The 21,303-nt window shown below is 40.4% G+C and overlaps 2 protein-coding genes across 13 annotated transcripts in view; one reads left to right on the top strand and one right to left on the bottom strand.

The window, feature by feature from the left end:
- Positions 1–8,653, top strand: part of col7a1 (collagen, type VII, alpha 1) — a 135,888-nt gene extending 127,235 nt beyond the window's left edge. For all 6 annotated transcript variants that reach the window (XM_028967217.1, XM_028967216.1, XM_028967215.1 and 3 more), the window contains 3 exons: positions 2,113–2,169; positions 2,384–2,551; positions 8,236–8,653. In XM_028967217.1, the coding sequence (XP_028823050.1) occupies positions 2,113–2,169; positions 2,384–2,551; positions 8,236–8,261 (251 nt within the window). In that variant the 3' untranslated portion in view covers positions 8,262–8,653. The remainder of the gene's footprint in view (positions 1–2,112; positions 2,170–2,383; positions 2,552–8,235) is intronic.
- Positions 8,187–21,303, bottom strand: part of slc4a8 (solute carrier family 4 member 8) — a 32,402-nt gene continuing 19,285 nt past the window's right edge. The window contains exons 12-25 of one of the 7 annotated variants that reach the window (XM_028967225.1): positions 19,143–19,317; positions 18,521–18,654; positions 17,836–18,081; positions 17,652–17,757; positions 17,377–17,538; positions 17,178–17,291; positions 16,356–16,517; positions 15,898–16,149; positions 15,721–15,789; positions 12,238–12,411; positions 12,010–12,141; positions 10,828–10,907; positions 9,973–10,080; positions 8,187–9,876 (exon numbers count right to left, since the gene is read on the bottom strand). In XM_028967225.1, coding sequence (XP_028823058.1) covers positions 9,816–9,876; positions 9,973–10,080; positions 10,828–10,907; positions 12,010–12,141; positions 12,238–12,411; positions 15,721–15,789; positions 15,898–16,149; positions 16,356–16,517; positions 17,178–17,291; positions 17,377–17,538; positions 17,652–17,757; positions 17,836–18,081; positions 18,521–18,654; positions 19,143–19,317 — 1,975 coding nt within the window. In that variant the 3' untranslated portion in view covers positions 8,187–9,815. Of the gene's footprint in view, positions 9,877–9,972; positions 10,081–10,827; positions 10,908–12,009; positions 12,142–12,237; positions 12,412–15,720; positions 15,790–15,897; positions 16,150–16,355; positions 16,518–17,177; positions 17,292–17,323; positions 17,567–17,651; positions 17,758–17,835; positions 18,082–18,520; positions 18,655–19,142; positions 19,318–21,303 lie in introns of those variants that run through there. The other 6 variants (XM_028967227.1, XM_028967226.1, XR_003746553.1 and 3 more) reach the window with 6 other exon arrangements.

Genomic DNA, 21,303 nt, shown 5'->3' with positions numbered 1-21,303 from the left:
TGTTCACACACACACACACACACACACACACACACTTACAACAACAACAACATTTATTTCTTATATGGCTCAAAATCACATACGTATGTCTCAATGGACTTTGACAAGCCCTACTTTGACAAGCCCAAGTGTGGGGGATACCCCCCACACTTGACCCTTCTGCACACAAGGAAAATCTCCACACACAAAAAACTCTAGGAGAGACAAAAAAGGAAGGAAGAAACATTGTCAAGGAGTGATACAGAGAGAGACCCCCTTCCAGGGTAGAGTGAGCCTGCAAGTGGTGTCAGCGCAGTACCTTCTGTACTTTGGGTACCAGTAGTGACCCCGCACCCTTGGTTGCAGGGGGCATGGCGGGTTGTAAATAACTAAGAGTTTACTCAGTTACTGCAGGGCAAGACCATTTAGAGTGGATCCAATGCGCAATTACATTGATTTAATGATGAGATTATTTTCCATATTAATATTGATTTCTCTTTAACCTCTGTTATGTGATCTGACACTGCCTTCAATTATCCTTGAATTCCCTGAATAGCACATAGTAAACATAAAATCTCGATGTAAAGACCTCTTTTATCGTGTGAATGGCATTAAGAATTTGGCTTTGGCTAGTTGTATCTACAACCTCATCTGAGCTTTCTAGCTGTGCTGGACTGGAAGAGGCATCTGCTTTAAATAATTTTAGATGGCTGTTAACAGCATTTTAGATATTATTTAAGTTTACACACAGACATGGCTACTCATTCATTTTTGTGAAAGTGAAGTGATTTGTCATTGTGATACATGGCAGCACAGCACACGGTGCACAGAGTGAAATTTGTCCTCTGCATTTAACCCATCACCCTTAGTGAGCAGTGGGCACCATGACAGGTGCCCGGGGGAGCAGTGTATGGAGACGGTGTTTTTTGTTTGACTTATTTTTCTATTTAATATTGTACATTTGTGGTGATATAGTGGATTGGTAAATACATTTTATTTATGAGCTTATATTTTTGCTGAACTTTTATGTTTTGTAGGAATTAGTTAGTACATTTGTATAAAGATATTTTATCTTATATTTGTTATTTTATCACCACTGAGCAGACTGAAGAATCCACTGTTACTGCTCCCTGGGTGCCACTCGAAGCCACCCATTTCTTCACTGTAGATGAAGAATGTAGTTTGTGCACCACAATCACAAATCACTTCACTTCAGGTTCAATCAGGTTAAATATTTGACTGGTTATGTTTATTATTGTGATTGCATATAGTTTTTTGTATTCAGTATAAAACACTCTAATTGGTTTTAAATGGGGTTAAATAGTGCTGTTAAATACAACCTGGCCTTGCCTTTTACATGTAGGCTTAAAACCCAGTTTTACTATATTAAAACGATGTGAACACTTATCAAATTGTTCAATTGCTTGATAACACAAACAGCTAATCAGCCAGATGATAGCAAATTTGCATTTAGGCATCTAGATGTGGTACAGACAACTTTTTGAAATTCAAACCAATCATCAGAATGGGGATAAAAGGAGATGTTCGACACGGCACATTTGTCAGTTTTAGAAACACTCTGTGTGTGGTTCAAATAACCACACACTAACAATTAGTTAGCAGAGAAAAGAATGTAACTTTTTTGTTTGAAAAGAGGAATAGTTCCCACTCTCTAGAAAATTAATCCTTTCACATTTTTTTCTTTAACTAGAATTTCTGTTTTAAAAGATGGTCTGTGTGTGTGTGTGTGTTTGTGTGTGTGTGAGAACAGGGCATCCTTGTGCTCGTGAGATGATGGGGTGGGGTGAATGATCAATGGTAATAAACCATCAACATCAGGGTTTCTTTAAGTGAGCACTATACTGTGATTGATAAGGTTTCTGTTTCAAAGAGAGGCTAAGAGATGCCACATACCACAGATGGAAGAATGTCTGAGGGGAGTGTAGGAGGTAAGAGAGGAAATGGGGAGGGATGAGAAGGTAAGAGGAAGGTTAGGGGAAGGGAGGGGTGGAGAGGGGGAAGACGATCCATCAAAACATTTTACCTCATATCGACAGGTCATCAATCATTTTGACATAAAGTGTATGATACTGCTGTGTGTAAAAAATGACTAAATATCTGTGACTTTTGCAGGTGAAGAAGTGACTACTGATCCTCTGCTGATTGTACGACACAGAAGACAGGTCAAAGGTGACAGTAAAACCCTCTATCATACTTGCAGTATATTCCCTTAAGGAGAACATCTAAGGAATTTTGTGTGGATATTGCAACCATTAACTTTATCAGAATATAATTTCATTATATTCATATTGACAGCCCTAAAATGAATTAATTTCATAAAACCAAATGGGACGAAAATTAATGTAAATGTCTATAAATGCATTCTGTGTGTGTGGATTTACAGATCCCTGTCTGTTGCCTCTGGATGAGGGCAGCTGCTCACGCTTTACTCTTCGTTGGTACTTCAATTCGGAGTCCTCCGCTTGCCGACCCTTCATCTACAGTGGATGTGGGGGCAACGCTAACAGCTACACACACCTGGAGGAGTGTGAACAGCTCTGTCTGCCTTCAGGTGCACAGACACTCACAAACACTTACACACCTGTAGCATCCCTGCACATTGATTAATTGCTGCAGTGATTCAAATGTTTCAGCTGCTGCAGTGAATAAACCCCTGTGTATTGCACAACACAGCTTAACGGTGGCTTGCATAAAGCACAACAAAGGAGGTCACTGAAATTACGAAAACTCAACTGTACAACATTTTCAGACAACTTTTTGTTCAGTTGAGTTGTAATTTTGTAATAATTGTTAAATGAGTCAAATCATAGAAAATGTAGTGTTAACTTTTTTTTAGTTAGAGGAAAAAGTAAACCCACTTGTTAGCATTGTTTCACATTTCTTTAAAAAAAGTAATTTGTTATAGTTGCTTCTTTCAAAAGTATCTAAGGTACATCATTATAGAAGTAACTAGTTACCAGGGAAACTAACATAAAATGTTAAAATATGTAAAAAATTTGGAGAGCATGGCTCCATCTCATCCTTTAGTGTAGCTCACATTAGCCACACCCGGGTCTGTGCAACCTGCAACCTACATTTACATTTACATATACAGCATTTATCAGACGCCCTTATCCAGAGCGACTTACAATCAGTAGTTACAGGGACAGTCCCCCTGGAGCAACTTAGGGTTAAGTGTCTTGCTCAGGGACACAATGGTAGTAAGTGGGATTCGAACCCGGGTCTTCTGGTTCATAGGCGAGTGTGTTACCCACTAGGCTACTACCACCCAACCTGGGTCAGATGCAAAGATTAACATCGCCATCAGACTAACAGAAATGAATGGCAGAAAGATTCTACTTTTACTGGCTGGTTAAAGCCTTTAGCACTAACAGTAAAGCTTCCTTTCACTGTTGTCACGTTCCTAAGTCTAGGGGTCTAAGAAACATGACAAGGGTGTGGAGAGGAGGAGGTCCACTGTTACACACACAAACAAACCAAGCATACAAACAGTGCTTTTATTTACAGGGTGCAAACAGGTACAATAAACAGCGGACCCAGGACAGCTAACAAACATCAAAACAGCCTAAAGGAAGGGATGGGATAACAGCAGTGGTGGGGCAGTGGTGGTCTAGCAGTTAAGGAAGCGGCCTCATAATCAGAAGGTTGCCGGTTCGAATCCTGATCCGCCAAGGTACCACTGAGGTGCTACTGAGCAAAGCACCGTCCCCACACACTGCTCCCCGGGCGCCTGTCATGGCTGCCCACTGCTCACTCAGGGTGATGGGTTAAATGCAGAGGACAAATTTCACTATGTGCACCGTGTGCTGTGCTGCTGTGTATCACATGTGACAATCACTTCACTTCACTTTAGCAGGGATAGCTCAAAACATGCACAAGATAACAAAAAGGGCACATAAAGCTAACAGGCTAACAGGCAAACAACAAAGGGTCTATCACTCAAAGCAACAAGAAACACGAATGAGATCCCCAACGGAGCTCCATGCAGATCTCCATGGACCCTGGGGACCTCCCGAAAGAGTAAGGGCCTAGCAGACCCTGGGGACCTCCCGAACACCATCCGAAGTCTCTTTATATAGGTCGAGGTGACCAATGGCAGATGGTAGATGGAGCTGGAAGGCTTCAACTCCTCCCATGAATGTCAACCTAAAAGAGAAAGGACGCAAAAAACACAGCCAGACACACAGAACACGTGGGAGCATACGTCCAGGGACGTAACAATGTTGCATTAGCTAAATTATATTCTGGGCTGTTTAGTGTAGAGACTCATCCTGCCCTCCACACAGGTAGAGGCACTGTTCTGCCCAGAGGTGATTCTTACAATCTTTCTGTAGGTATATATGCATTATACACTAGAATATTCTCAGTCTATGATGATATTTGTTATTGAAGCAAAGTTTCTGAGCAATTTCATAATGGAAATTTCTCTAAAAATCTGACAATTTTATGCTGCTGGTACGATACTTCAACATTTAGGATCTGGCAATACTGTGGCTGCTCAGATGAAAACAGCTTAATGCACCACATGTTATTATCAGTAATGATGGAAACAGTAATTGGTTTTGCAGCAATGCAAAATGTTGTGTGGTTTAGACTGATCAGAATCAGAATAGTGTTTATTGGCTAATTAAGTGAGTAAACAAGTACAAGAAATTAGATTCTGATCCATGGTGTCTCTCAAGCACAACAGTATGAAACAACAGCAATATACAATATAGTCTAGATTTCTTATATACAGAAAAATACAAAGATTACATAAATGATACCACAAGTGTACAGTGGTGTTAAGGTGTTTGCCCCCTCTCTCATTTCTTACTTTTTTCCATTTTGGTCACATTTTACAGCACAAAAATATATAATTATTAGTGAAAGACAACACCAAATGTGTTTTTTAACTTAAGGATTTTATTATTAAGGGTGTTAGCACACATTTCAGAAAAAAAACTTTATACAAACAGTTGTGTTGTGGTGGTGTTGGTGTGGTGGTCTGGGGCTATTTTGCTGCTTCTTTGATTGTATGAGCGAAGATGCTGGACTTTTGTGCCACGTTGGCTGTAAAAAAATTTGTGTTAGACAAATTAGGTTATTGGTATATATATTATGGTATATATAATATATATATTATGGTATATATATTATTAGGTATAGGTTATGCACAATGTTACACATTATTCCATTTGAAAAAAATCTACATTAAAACTTATCAAATAAATAAACATAGGTAAGACCTGGAATACAAAAAAAGTTGGAACCATCATAATAAAATCCCGTTTTGAATCAGCTGATTTGTTTGCATAACCAGTTTACAGAGTTTTGCGTGGAACCAATTGGGAAAGTGGTCCAGATTTGACATTGACAGCCCCTTCCTCAGCAAACATCCTGCCTCAACAAGAAACCTGTGTAGTGGGTGGCAGCTATGAGGTGCCCCCTAGGTCATATATCAAGAAAAGCTTGGACATACTCTACCTTTCCTTCTGCATCTACATACAAAGCTTGCACGCACACCACGTTTCCTAACACATCTACATACAAAGCTTGCACATACTCCACTTTTCCTCATGCATCTACATACAAAGCTTGCACATACACCACTTTTCCTCACGCATCTACAAAGCTCTCACATACACCACTTTTCCTCATGCATCTGCATTCAAAGCTCATTTTTCGTGCACATCACACATGACATTTTTGAAGAATATAATGTGTATGTGTGAGCTTTGTATGTAGATGCATGAGGAAGAGTAAGTACATGCAACGGGGTGAAAATCCCTCATCTTTGTGGGGGGCGGGGGTCAGTAAAATTCAGTAGTAATTCCTGAGGGGGACATTTAAAAAAAGCTTTTTTCATGTGCTGCTGACACTTTCTTAAATGTCTCATATATTATTAAATATCTTTCTCTTTTAACCCAGCATTAATATGAACACATCACGCTGCTTAAGCTAACAATATATGTTGTCTATGTGAAACATGCCAGACTTCACACAAAAAAGCTAAACTGTAGCTTTACATGTTCTGTGTTGTGCTTGTTGAACAAGTGTAGTAATCTATAACCAGCTTTCTTGCATTAAAAACACAACTGAATGCATTACAAACTCATCAGCCATTATATAAATGCCACTCTGCTCCAGTGTTGCCAACTATTTCCAATAAAAAGTAGCTAAAGCCTGCCCGAAAATGTTGCCAGATGATGTTACTCACGAATTTGCATATCAGTGACGTCATCATGTAGTATCTGACTAGCGTACGCTCGTCATGTCTCTACATTTACAGCATTTATCAGACGCCCTTATCCAGAGCGACTTATATTATATTAAAATATTACATCCAGATCCACAATAAATAAATTCTTATTTACATATTACTTGCTGTGTAGTTATATACCTCACTCCAAAACTCAATGGTTTTTTCAGTTGATTCCCACCTCATCAAATGTATGATTCTCCATTGGGAAACAATTTTGTCAATTGTCTGGGGCTGGTACCCCAGTAGCTCAGCTACTTTTTTAATATCAGTGTTGTGTTTATTGTGCTTCAGTGTTTTCTTAACACTGAACAGAGCCATGTTTCGTAAGATTTTGAGATTGTCTGGGAGCCTTGCTTGCAGTTATTTGCTTAGAGCAATGACATTATTGATGCATTCGAATGACCTTTTTAAGCTCTATGGGACTGAGCTGGGACAGTGTACTTTCAAAAAGGTACCAGATATGGTACTGGACTAAGATGACCATCAATAGCATCCTTCAGAACATCAATCTTTGCCATAGATTGACTACTCTGCTGCAAACTGATACTAAGATTTTAACCAGATTGTCCAAAAGCTTGACAGGATATTCACCCTCAAATGACTTCACTGCAACTTGTACGTCAGACAGGATTGATTTTAAGAATGTGAGATACACATAGTTGCTCTTGTCCATGTACAGCACATCTGCCATGTAGCAATGCTCACTGCTCTTGGTAAACTCAAAGTATAGTTTAAGTTCTTTCTATTCCAACTGCAGGCTCAATTGATAGCCAACATGTAGCCAAATTGACCCCAATTAATGCTTTGTATGCCTCTCACCGAAAAACAGTTGTATGTTTCCCTGATTAATTATTCAATTGGGATCTTGGGATGGTTTCTTTGTAAAGGATTGCATACACAGCGAATTCAAATTGGGCAAAGAACATTCCTCTTTTAAAATCTTGGGGACTCCCATTGTAACCCTAACCCTAACCCACCATCACAGAGGCATTATCAGTGCCATTACCCTGAAGATTCTCTTTTTTTAAGATTACACTTTGCAGGGTTATATGGTTTTGATTTATTTATATGCTTTTCTGTAGCACAATGTTTTCTAATGTCATACATTTTTTCAAGCATATCTGATTTGCAGTATGCACAGTATGCTTGGCGGTCAGCCCCAGGTACTGGCTTCAGCCATCCTTTAAATTTCTGGCTGGACAATTGCACGATTGCAGTTGTGCCTGGCTATTTAGACCTTATGTAGCCCCACCCCCACACTCTACTGAGTGAAGCCTGCAGCCACCACTTTTTTTGCTAAAAGTAGCCAAATTAATTAAAAATTACTAAATTTGTTGCTAGGTGCTTTTTGAAAAAAACGTTGCTAGGGTAGTATGAAAAGTTGCTAAATCAAGCAACAAAATTGCTAAGTTGCACAACTTGTATTGTGAGTTCAACAAACAGATATATATATTTTTCAAATAAAAGATATTTTGTGTTTTATTGCGATTTCGCCAGGATTTTCACCTATGACGTGTAAGCTTTTCTTGATATATGGCCTAGGGAAGCCTCATAGGCAGTGGCCAGAAACACGAATTCTACACAATTCTGCATTTTACTATTTCATTTACAGCATTTATCAGACGCCCTTATCCAGAGCGACTTACAACCAGTAGTTACAGGCACAGTCTCCCTGTATATTTCACTTCATTTTATTTGTAGGATTCTGCAATTCTGTCCACATTCTCCACATTGTTTAATTATCTGGAATGGATTTAAATTTGTTTAATTATCTGAAACACTTAAATGTAACTAATATGGAAAAATCTCAGAGAGGGGACAAACATTTTGTCTCACCACAAAGCACACAAAGTGCAGTGGCAATGCTGTAGATGTTTAGCAGTGTGTTTAGGAGAGAGATTGTGAGGAGAAGGATAAATTTTATGCAAGTAGATGTTTTTTCCTGATTGCATGGAAAGTGTTTATTGAATAAACATTTTTGTCTTTGGCAGGTAACAAGATGTTGTCTCATGACTAACCCTGCAAGCACTGGAATCACATCTTTCACCTCCCGTACTTCAGTTCATTTATTCTGCTCTGGTTTTATTCTTGCATTTGAGGCTCACTGGGTAATATGAATAAAACACTCACACACACCATCTGTATACATTTGCCCTGCACAGTGGTCAGGCGTTGAAAACCCATCTTGAAATGCTGAATGTTTTTGTGGTGTATTTGTCGTTGAATGGTAAGGTGTGTGGAGAAAATTGTTTTTTATTTCACCTTGCATGTGTAGGTCTCTGAGAAAATAATGGTGCTATTTTCTTAAGTTATTTTTTTATGTGAGATGTATAATATTCGGTCTCTACTAATGGATTGTGAATTGTAAAGGAAAACTGGCTACCAAATAAACATGAATATTTGAACAAACTCAGCACTTATCACTCTTTTGCTCCATTTTCAGGTTTCAGGTTTCCACTTTCCTGTCAACTGAGAGGACAGGTTAAAACCCTGGTCTATGCCATCTGTACACATTCCTGCATGTTTGAGAATATACTAGAATCAGAAGATGATTATTGCTCCAGGAAACTGATCTAAAGAAACAGAGTTGTGGTCAGACATTTAAACTAACCTTCTGACATCTGTGTCTGCAGTGAATCATTTAATGTGTGGTTATTATTATGTCAATATTAATATGAAAGTATGGTAAACAGAGCAGCATTTATCTATATGAAAATCTTTATATAATCTTTATATAACAGAAACTAAATAGATATCCATCAGATGGGAGCACTCATTTAACTTTCAGTTGAATAGTTTGGACATTTTCATTTTTTTCAAGTTTTACCTTTATAAGTTTAAGGTAACTTATAAAAGCAAATACAGTTTTGCCCAAATATTTATTTCAATTTAGTTGATAATTTGCGGAAAGCCTTGGTTGGAAGGACATTGGACTTTTCATTTAAAGTTTGCAAAATAATATACATTTCAACAAAACAAGCAAACTATAAAGTTAAAATAACTTTTAGTGGGTAATAATTTAGTAGATCCACTTGAAATCAGCCAGGCTTTTAAATATTATGGCAATGTATAAAATTGTACAGAATGTATAGAAGATAAGCTGGATAAGTTATGTATACAGTCTATTACAAAATAAAAGAAAAGGCTATGAGTAATCTGACAATATCAGGAGAGGGAGACCAGATGGTGATATACACAAAGAATCTATAAACAGACTACAGAAATGTAAGAGAATCTAAGACTTTACTAAATTCTAAATTTAAACTTGTTATGCAACATCTTAGTGAGGCAGTTGCAACATATATAGTCAGGTATTATAAATTAATATCAAAATAGATTTATGACCTATTTTCACCTTATGATCTATTTTCACATTGTTAGAAGGGTTTGCATCTGACAGATACTTTAATTTGAGTTTGAATAATTTATAAGAAATTTACAGCATAACTCTTATATAGATTAAGTTCTATCACTGCTACAGACACATAAATCACCACTGCAATTTGCCAGATTCGAAATTAGGGTCACAAAAGCAGCTATAAATATTTATGTGGGAATGTGCGTGTGCGTTTCAATTTGCTTCAGGTTCAGATCCAGCATTGACGAATCTGGGGTCGTCTTGCTGACCAGTCCTGTGTAGAAAGACATATACACACAGATGTTAACATGGCCCATAAAGAGCATCTATAATATTCAGTTCTCTGGCTCAGCACATCAACATTCCTTGCCTTTTTTGAGACGCAGGTTGGTTTGTGTTCTTGAGATTAGAACTGAGTGATTTCCACATGGTAGTTTTAGACATTTCATCAGAGATGTTAATGACAGATGGGTCTACCCTGCATGTGAGGAAGAGGAGAGGGGAATGGAAGAGGAAGAGGGGACGAACTTTAGCCCTGTACTAAAGCAGACAGAATAGGATGAAGACATCAGGGCAGAACAAGGGTCTTTTCAGGGTGGAACTGGACCAATGAGGCCCATTTACAATAATATGTGTGTGAAAGGTCATATGAGTACAAAATTTCATATGCAACACAGGTTGCATAAGCAATGGTGTGTACACAATCAGCCATAACATTACAGCAGTAAGTAAATAACATTGGAACCTGGCAATGCATTGGATACAATGGGCAGCAAGTCAACTTATTGTTTTGGATGTGTTGGAGGCAGAAAAAAAATTGTAACTCAGACAAGGTCAGGACCAAAGAATGAAAACTGAACTGGTAATAAGGTAAACCAGAATAGGATATGCAGCAAACAGGTCTGGTTCCTGGAGGAGACAACTTCACACTTACAGGACCTTAAGGATTTTCTACAGACAGCTTGGAGTCAGACACCACAGCATACCTTGAGAGTCCATGACTTTCTGGGTAGGTACTGTCTTGGGTTTATCCACATTTAACCAAGCCAAAACATTCCATCATCTGCATGACTACGGGTCAGTGCTTTTTTGGTGGCAAATAGGGTTTTTGGGCAACTTAACTGGGTGGCCATAATGTTATGGCTAATTAGTGCATATACATCATTATCCACATTCAGCCGAGCCATATTTCTGTAACGTGTGTGTGTGAGTGTGTGTGTGGTACCTGTGGTCAGGTGATTTAGACATATGATCTTTGGTTTCCATGGGAACCTGATCTGTGTCTGAGTGCCCAGTTAACATCTCCTGATAAAACACAGACAGAGCACATAGACACACAAGTAAAAATATTACCTCAAAAAAAGGTTAATTAGAAATGGCAACTGGACTTGTTTTGGTTCCTTGACAACGTTTCACCCTTCCATTCCAGAGGGCCTTCCCAAGTTCTGACTGATGGGTAGGAGTAGCAGGTTTATAAATCCTATGGATTTACCACCTTCAGGAGTCCACAGGGTTTATAAACCTTCCTCTCCTACCAATCAGTCAGACTTCAGAAAGTCCTCTGGAATGGAAGGGTGAAACGTTGTCAAGAAACCAAAACAAGTCCAGTTGCCATTGTAATAACCTTTTTGACTAAGAACCTTCACAGATATAATATACATTACTCGCTAGTGGAAGAAATGATTTGCATTATTTTATAATAATAAATAAATTAATATAAATAATAATAAATTGTCATGACTGCCGTGCCACCAGACGGCGCACAGACATCCACGACCCCACCGACCCAGTAGGAACATGACGATGTGTTGTTTCCCAGACAATTTTTCCCAGGTATATTCCATGTAGAATCGCCATTGTCCGACGACACGCTATTCTCTCCTCTCATGCTCGGCTTCCCCTGGCAGGCCACCCACGAACACCACATCCACTAGGCCACAAGCACCATACTGGGTTGGGTACTCAAACCAAACACCACCCACACATGCTCCACCCCTGCCACACCCTCGCCCCCTGCCTTGCTCCGTCAAGCTATGCCCCTGCCGAGTCAAACCCAGCTTGAATCAAGCCACACCCACAGCCCTGCAGAGAGTCCACACTTGCTACCATATCAGTTGAAGGTTGTCAGTTTGATTCCCGATCCGCAAAGGTGCTATTGAGCAAAGCACCGTCCCCACACACTGCTCCCTGGGCACCTGTCATGGTTGTCCACTGCTCACCAAGGGTGATGGGTTAAAAGCAGAGGACACATTTAGTTCTGTGCACCGTGTGCTATGCGGCAGTGTATCACAATGACAATCACTTCACTTTCACTTTTTCACTTAGTTTCATGAATTATTGGAATATTATAGGCCATGGAGCCTATAGAAATGCATGGTGCTGTGTCTGTGATTGGATTACTAGTTACCTTTTCAGCATTTTTGGACTCATCATCCAATCGTTTTTTCTTACTTTCTGGCATCAAGTCATCAAGGTAGCTCAGCTCACGTTTGGAGAAGCACAAATCCATCAACTTACGAATAAATACCAGAGCTAGTACCTGCAAAAACATTCACACAAACACAGACACACAGATAAGCAAAAAAAACACCAGTTCCATTGAACATCGCAGGTCAACATAGACTCTGTACTTTACCATCATGGGGAAAACTATGGCAGCACGGGATGCCTTTATGATCCACAGCAGGGCGAGGCAGGTGAGCTGGGTCAAGGTGAACAGGTGCACCTTGCGCAGAGGGACGTGCCGCAGGTAAATGAAGTCTGGCTGGTGCTTGGCAGGCATTCCAAACAGCTTCAGACGATCAAAGAACTGAAAGACAGAGAAATAAAAGATCATGAATCAGGTCCAGGTCATGTTCCACCAATGAAAGGATTGCATTAAGCATGTGGGAAGGTCACACACTCAAGCAGAATTCCTGTCATTTTAATGAAACATGAACATTGGATTCATTAATACATTTGGAGGGCTTGACTCAGGTAAAGTGTGGGAAATACAGGATCAACCGTAGCTAATGCACTTCACCACTCAGGCCTTTATCGTAGAGTAGCCAGACAGAATCCACTCCTCACTGAAAGGCACATGGCAGCCCACTTGCAGTAAACTGTAAGAAGGACAATCCTGTGGTTTGATGAGTTTTTGATGAGTTGGCATGTCTAGAGGACACCAGGCACTGCTGATCACCTGGCTAACACCATCCCTACTGTGAAGCATGATGGTGGTGGCAGCATTATGCTGTGTGGATGTTTTCTCCGGCAGAAACTGCTCGACTAGGCTGCATAGAAATGACACCAGCAAATATAGAGAGATTCTTCATTTTTATAAATGTAATAAAATGTCTGAAAACACATTCTCAAAAATACAGGAAATAAAAATTGACCAATTAATTTACACAACCTGAATAGAGGATTTTGTCTTTCACAGGGCTACTTCAACTTTTATACATTAAGGTTTCAGAACCTATCATTTTTCTTTCACTTTCAGTCTTTCTTTAAAACAAGCATCTATGCTTCAATTTGTACTTTTGCCACCTCTATTTTTCTGTCCATCTATCATTCCAAATTATACCCACAAACACTCATCAAGGTTGCACTCACTAATATTCTCTCAGACCATTGATAGTGTTGTATTCAAGACAGCCTAAACTGAGACCAAGACATTGCAGAGACCGAAGGGTATCAAGACCGAGACCAAGGCCGAGATGAGACCAAGACAGACTAGGTCTAAAATCAACAACACATTATTCAGATCAACTATAGAGAAGGCGTTGCTGTAATATCTGTTTACTCATTCATCTTTTCAAAATATAAATAAATAAATTATGTCAGACTGCAAAAATGTTACAATTTAATCTAAGTATTCTCTAAACAGGAAGGTCTTAAGATGCCGTTTGAAAATACTCAGTGACTGTGGTGTTCTGACCTCAAGAGAAAGTTCATTCCACCACCTAGGGGCCAAGACAGAGAAGAGTCTAGATGAGTGTCTTACTCGTACCTTCATCAGTGGAGGGAATAGGCGAGCAGTACTGGAGGCTCGGAGTATGCAGTGCAGTGCAAGGTATAATAAGGGCTGTGAAGTATGATGGTGCTACTCCATGTTTGGCTTTGAAGGCCAGCATCAGTATTAGTATTTTGAATGCGTACATCTTATGGGAGCCAGTGGAGGGAATGTAGCAGAGGGGCAGTGTGGGAGAATTTGGGAAGGTTGAAAACCAATCGTGCTGCTTCATTCTGTATTAGTTGTAGAGGTCGGACGATACATAGAGGTAGACTAGCTAGAAGGGAGTTACAGTAATCCAATCCAATTGAGATTACTAAGGACTGAACCAGTATCTGAGTGGCCTGTGTTGACAGATAAGGACGGATTTGTCTGATATTGTAGAAAAGGAATCTACATGAGCGGGAAAGGTTTCTGGTGTGAGTCAAGAAGGAGAGTTGGTTGTCTATTGTTACACCAAGGTTGCGAGCTGTTGTGAGTTGCGAGAAGTTGTGAGTTGTCCAGGTAAATCGCAAGATCCTGATGTGGTGAAGAATCTGCTGAATGAATATTAGTTCAGTTTTGGTGGGATTGAGTTTGAGATGATGGGCTGCCATTCAAAATGAGATGCTGAGCCCTGAATTCCAAGTCTCTTCAGGACAGACAAGGAGAATACGAACCGATAACAGTTTTGCTGATCTGGCCACATGTATAGCCAGAAGGTCCGTCTCAGTAGCATGAGTTCTCAAGCCAGACTGATTAGGATCCAGGAGACTGTTCTGTGACAGATGAAGTGATAGCTGATTCAAGGATTTTAGAAAGAAATGAGAGGAGTGAAACTGGTCTGTAATTGTGGATATATGTAGGATCAGCGGTGGGTTTCTTCAGGATTGGAAGAACCCTGGCTGTATTAAAGACAGATGGTACATGGCCGGTTGGTACATGATTGAGCTGTTCATGATATAAGAAATTAAAGGGATGAGGTCAGGAGAGATGGTTTGAGCATTGCAGAAGGGATTGGATCTAGTGGACAGGTGGTTGGATTTCCTGTAGATATAATCTGAATGAGTTCATTTGATGTGATCTTAGAAAACTGATGTAGAGTAATTGTAGAATCTTCAGAGGGTAGAGTAGGATTTGTGGTGGAGAATGTCTTGCAGACAGAATGTCCAGTCTTCCCTGTGAAGAAGTTGGCAAAATCATCATCAGTCAGGGAAGATGGGTGTCGGAGGGTTGAGTAGAGATAAGAATATGTTGTGGAGTTTCTGAGGGTTGTGGGCAGAGGTTTCCTGTTTTGCCTTGTAGAAAGCAGTTTTAGCAGCAGTGAGGTTAGTGGAGAATGTGTGTAGAAATTCTGATAATACAGTAAGTCTGAGTCAAGCTGTGATTTCTTGATGACTGAAGGCCAGGTCCAGGTCATTCCCTCCTTTGTGTGTGGGAGAGATGTTACTGTTGGTCAAGGAAAAAGAGTGGAGAAGGGTAAGAAGGCAAGATGATTGGAGTTTGGCTAGTGGAAGGTTGAAGTCAGAGGAGCGTTAGGTAGGGGGTCTAAGGAGAAAATGCTGAGCAGAGTGTCCAAATCATCAATAGAAAGGTACCCTGGAGGGCGATATCTGACAATGAGAAGGGTGTTCATCAGATGTTCCTCCCATTATGTTGTAACCATTTCTTTGTTTTTTTTTTTTTGCTTAATAGCCTGCCATCTTGTATGTGATGTAAATGGACAAAGGGTGAGAACATAGTCGACAGATAACGGGAATTTGGTAATGGTACCAAACTGTTTTACTAGAAAAATGTTTTTTTTTTTTACTGTTTTCCAATATTGACAAGGAGGTGTGTTATCCCATGCAAATTCTTGGTTATAAATGGACATTAAATAAATGGACGTTAGAATAGAAAACACTGTTCAAAGAAACCAGAGTAACAATCCAGTTATAAGGCGTAAAAAAGTACATATGTATGTGGTAACAGTACAATGTTGGCAAAAAATTGTTAAGTAAATATTCTCAAAAACTCTGCTGAAGTACAGTAACTTTGTTTTTGTACTTTATTTCCCAACTCTGCAGACATAGATATATAGATTTATAGATAGATGTACCAAGCAAGTATGCGTTAGTGAAGTTTTGTGGGTATGAGCCTGTTTACCTGGATGCCCTTAAGAGACGAGGCTCCCATGTACAGGAAAACGCCATACAAAACTGGCATGGGAATGAACTGAAACACACAGACACACACACCAACCCACATAAACACACAGACACACACATATAAAAATGTGTCATTTTATATTCCAGTACAAAGACACATTAGGACTGTTTGTACCTGCAATGCACCAGTCATGAAGACAGAGCAGCCCATCAGAAAGAAGATGAGGAGCCCAGTCAGACGCTGCTCACGGATTCCTAGAAACCTTGGCTGCTCTCCAGGGGCAGCACATTCCGACTCCAGCTTCAGGCTGTTGACATGGGAAATGGAGAGGACGGTTGCCGCCACGAACCATGGCAACCCCATCACAGAGCAAACCCCCAGCATCATGCCCACAATGAGTAGGTCCAGGTGGTACCCACAACCTTTCTGTAGAGCAGGCATACAAAATACATGCAATGTCACATGATTATGAAACAGCAACAGCTAACCATAACCACTGGATGACAGAAGCTAAAACTCAGGTCAGTGAAGTTTGGTTTCTGCAGGAGAACAAGTACACTTTAGTGCAAACAAGATGATGCTGTAATGCACAGACAACACACATACCAACACACAGTGTCAACACACCTCACCTTAAGCTTGTGCTCTTTGCGGTTGATGATGACGGCAGTGATCTGCTGGTCCATGAAAATGAGTATTGTGCAAAGCAGGGCAGGCACTGATGCCACCAAAACTGTCCACCAAGGGTTCCGACCAACTGGATTAATCACCCAGCCACGGTCATCACGAGTGGGCTACCAAACAGTCAAAGAGACATGAAACTAAACTAAACACTAAACTGTCATGCTGACAACAATGGTCAAATTTTTATGTTTCAATGTTATTGTCAGGAACTGACTCCAGAGGGAGTATATGGTAGTAGCCTAGTGATAGGGTGGTAGGAGCCTAGTGGGTAACACACTCGCCTATGAACCCAGGTTCAAGTCCCACTTACTACCATTGTGTCCCTGAGCAAGACACTTCACCCTGAGTGTCTCCAGGGGGGACTGTCCTTGTAACTACTGATTGTAAGTCACTCTGTATAAGAGCATCTGATAAATGCTGTAAATGTAAATGTATTCCGGCTCAGCAATTCGGTCCGAAGTTTCCTTGTGTTGGTGTCCTCTATTTACCTGATTAACCTGAACCTCATGTGCAGCATGTATAAATGTTTGTCTTTTGTGCTTTGTCCTTGTGTGATCCTCAACATGTCTATCTTGAATTGCTGCGGTTTCTTGTTATCTGTATTTAACCCCTGTTTGTTTATGAATTATATTTCTGGACCTGCAATTGATCTATTTCTTCTCATCACAACAAAAAATTCACACACACAAAAGTTCACGTTGTTCTGTGCATCTTTCAAATAACAGGGGTGCAGCTCTGAGGCTTGGACTATTTGTGTGTGTATGGCTCACCTTAAATTTGTCAGGCACCTGTAGTTTCTGTGATGGGATGCCAATGACAAAATCAACTAACACCATGATGACAATGGTGAGGAAGACAGCAAAATCACTGATCATTGAGCGCACCTAAAACACAAAACATGCACCATTCTGCACACAACACACAAATATATAAACAACAATGAGGTGTGTGTGTTTAATGTGAATCTACCCTTGTAGGAAAGTAACTGCTGGTCTTGAACTGCTTCAGGAAGCTTGACATGAAGAAGGTTAAGAAAAACAGGATGACAGACCAAAAGAGGACATCAGGAGTGTATGGACCATGGTGACCACATGCTGTACCCATAAACTCTCCATGGAGGGACAAACACTCCTACATGCACACAAAATACAAAAGCATCCTAAAATACGGGTTTCTGGAAGAACTGTGTGAATTAATATATCAGTGTGTGTGTGTGTGTGTGTGTGTGTGTGTGTGTGTGATACCTTCACAGTGAGATTTCCCCATGATACAGCTGATCCTGTAACATTCATCTGACTCCACAGCTCCAGAGTCTTATTGGAGGGGTTATTGGGAACAGAACATCTACAGCTGCAGGACCAAAGGTGGAAATAGTTTATGCTTTGTTTCTGTGTGTGTTTGTGTGTGTGTATGTGTGTGTACACTCACTAAGCAAGTGTGAGCTGGTCCAGGTTGTTGTTTCTGTTTATTGGGTAGTTCTCTCCCAGGTGGACCAGTTTCTCCAGAGCCTCATAGATGAAGATGACGCAGATGAGGGATGCGAAAGCCTCCTCCGTGAAACGAGTAATATAACACACCAGTGAACTGGCATCCGTGGCAACCAGGATCAGACAGAGGAAGGCTGTCCATAGTCCAATAGAGGCACGAAGAGAGAGGTATGACAAGTCGTAGTCCCTACAGATCAAGAAAGAGCTATTATTTGTCCATTTGCCTGTATGTTGGGAATAATGTCATAACCCCAGTTCACTGTGAGCCACTGAATGACACAATGATGATTAATGGAATTCATCCTATGTGTGAACTTTACACATTTTACTTAAAAAGAGGTGGTAATATTTGCAAATAATATTTTGCGTATTCCTATTGATTTCCATATTTTTTTAAGTAACAGTTTCACTGAAATGAAATATTGTTAGTTTCTGTTTCACTTTATGTGTGGTCGATGAGTGTGAGTCACTCATCGTGTAACAAAGCAAATATATTTAGTTACTGTAATTAAAAAGCTTTGCTACCACTGGGGGAGACCATTTACTGTAACTTCACTATATGTCAAATATCCTGCGTGTGAGTGTGTGTGTGTGTGTGTGTGTGTGTGTGTGTGTGTGTGACTTACTTGCAGAACTTGAACAGAATTTTCTCAAACACCAGCACTGGTCCTGTGCTGCCCAGGATGGTGAGCGGCTGACCAGCAAATAAAGAGTACGCCACACCGGTCATCGAGGCCCCAAACAGAGACTCTATCGCACTCTGCCGCACACACACACACACACACACACACACACCGAAATATCAGGCTGTGACAAATACAGAGAACAGGTCAAAAATAACATGCTGGACAAGCATGGTAGTTCATTTATTGGCACTGAGATTTTAAACCATTTAATTCCTAAAACAGAAAAGAAAGTGCTAAAAGTGTAAACTGGCGTAATGACGACAATCCTACTTGTCTATATGCTGCTGGGCTCACCCACAGGACCCTGTAAAAGAGAACCTTTACTCTCACTCTTCCAACAAGAACTTTCTTCCTAAATTGCTTCACCTACCGGCGTGGCATGACACTACTGCTGGTCTAGTTAAATGTATTTATGACCTCCTAACAATTTGAAGTCTGGAAATAATTGGTCAAGATCAGAGAACAAAATCAAATCATAATATATTAATCAGAAAAAATGTCTTTTACAGTACTTGTGCTAAAGGTATTGAAAAGTTTTTTCATTGTGTGTGTGAGCACTTACAATACGACCCTCTGTAGCCTCTCCCAGCAGGCCACCAAATGTGATGACAGGTGACATGCAGGCACAATACAGGAAAAGAAAAGAAGCAACACATTGCAGACTCAGGCCATCCCTGAAGTCGCTCAGATAGAATGGGACCTTCCTGCAAACATCCAGCACCAGTCCACCAAACAACCTGTATAAAGCACAAGGCAACATGTAGAATGCTTCAGAGCCAATTTACACTGTCACCTTGGGTTCATGTTATTTTTAACTTCTTACATTTCATCTCACAATCCGTATTTCAATTTAATTTATTCGGCAAGTATCATGAACACCTTGTACCATTCATTTACAGCATTTATCAGACGCCTTTATCCAGAGCGACTTACAATCAGTAGTTACAGGGACAATGGGCCCCTGGAGCAATTTAGGGTTAAGTGTCCTGCTCAGGGACACGATGGTAGTAAGTGGGATTTGAACCGGGGTCTTCTGGTTCATAGGCGAGTGTGTTACCCACTAGGCTACAACTACCCTTGGCACATTTGTTATGACTCAACATTATGTCTGTCAGTGTCAGAGTGTCTGTCAGTGCAAGAGTGATTCACAGAGTCCACTTGACCTTCTGTGGCTCCATCATCAGTGACGTAACCTCCATTTCTTTTAATCATTAACCTAATCCAGCAACTAGCACAAATGAACAGGACAGGTAAGAGATGGAATAGACATCTATTGCCCAAGAAAAAAAAGCCTCCAAAAATGTTTTAGCTGTTCTTAATACTCAGTTGATGGACGGTTTGAGAGGAAAACAAGTAATTGGGACATGTAAATGACATACTAGCAATAGACATTAAAGCATTTGTGTGTGTCAGTGCAGATGGTACACTCTGAAAAGGTGGGGCTGAGAACAGTCGTTAAGAACCAGGGACAACACAAATGCACACATTTCAACGGGAAAGGAGGTGCAGAAGCAGGACATAATAATAAATGGGGACTTTATTATAATATAAAAAAACAACACAAGGGGCAAAAGGAAAAGAACTGAACTGAAACAGTCTGCTGCCATCTCTTTCCTTTAACCCTAATTATGGACGCCTAATCAGCGGCAGCTGTCCATGATTCTCCGTCTTCCTGTCTGCAGCTGTAGGCGCCACTAGCCTTAGTATCGCTAGCGTCTTTAGCTGCAGCCTCGAAGCGAGCATAGAATATGTTCAGCTCATCTGCCAGAGACACGGCCGCGTTCTTCATATCGGCTGTTGGTGCTTTATAGTCCGTTATTGTCCTTAGTCCCATCCACAGGCTCCTAGAGTCACTCTGTTCGAGATTTCAGAGCGTCGCGGATGGTTTTATCGACCCACGACTTCTGACTGGGAAACGTTCTGACAATCATTTTCTGAACGGTGTCGTCTGTTAGTTTCCCAATGAAACTCACAACCGATTCCATATACTTGCTGATGTTTTCAGAGCTGTTTCAAAACATGTCCCAGTCTGAGTAATCCAGTGCGTCCTGAAGAGTGCCACCTCCCTCTGAACCGGAACTTCCTGTTTGAGCCTGTTTGTATTTTAGGAGTTGCTTCCGTCTGACCAAACAGGCCTGATTGGTGGATATCTGCAGACATGGTTGTCCTTCTAGATGTTTCTCCTCTGTCCACTCTGGACAAAGAAGGTTCTTCTTGCCCGGTCGCCCAGTTTGGGTGGCGGCCCAGCTCTAGGTAGAGTCTTGGTGGTTTTGAACTTCTTCCACTTATGGATGATGCGGGCCTCTGTGCTCATTGGGACCTTCAAAGCAGCAGATTTTTTTCTGTAACCACCTCCAGATTTGTGCCTTAAGAGATATATATAGACAGGTATGTGCCTTTCCAAATCATGTAAAATCAAGTGTTTTTTCCACAGATGGACTAAACATCAATATAATCAGGGGAAACAGGGTTTCGTGGTAAAGGTTGTGAATAGTTATATACCTGTGCTTTCTCAGTTTTTTATTTTTAAGAAATTAGCAAAAACCTCATTAGTTTAATCCATTTTGGAATAAGGTTGCAACATAACAAAATGTGCTGTGAATACTTTCTGGATGCACAGTATATGCTTTTTGCCTGTGTATTCATACTTAATTAATTTATTTAACTGGATTGCATTTTGGTCATGGAGAGCACTGAGGTTCTTGCACCTTTCTTTTCTTTAT

This window comes from Denticeps clupeoides, unplaced genomic scaffold (genome assembly GCF_900700375.1).
Source record: "Denticeps clupeoides unplaced genomic scaffold, fDenClu1.1, whole genome shotgun sequence".
NCBI classification, from domain to species: domain Eukaryota; kingdom Metazoa; phylum Chordata; class Actinopteri; order Clupeiformes; family Denticipitidae; genus Denticeps; species Denticeps clupeoides.
This window is presented reverse-complemented; position numbering and strand designations above follow the sequence as displayed.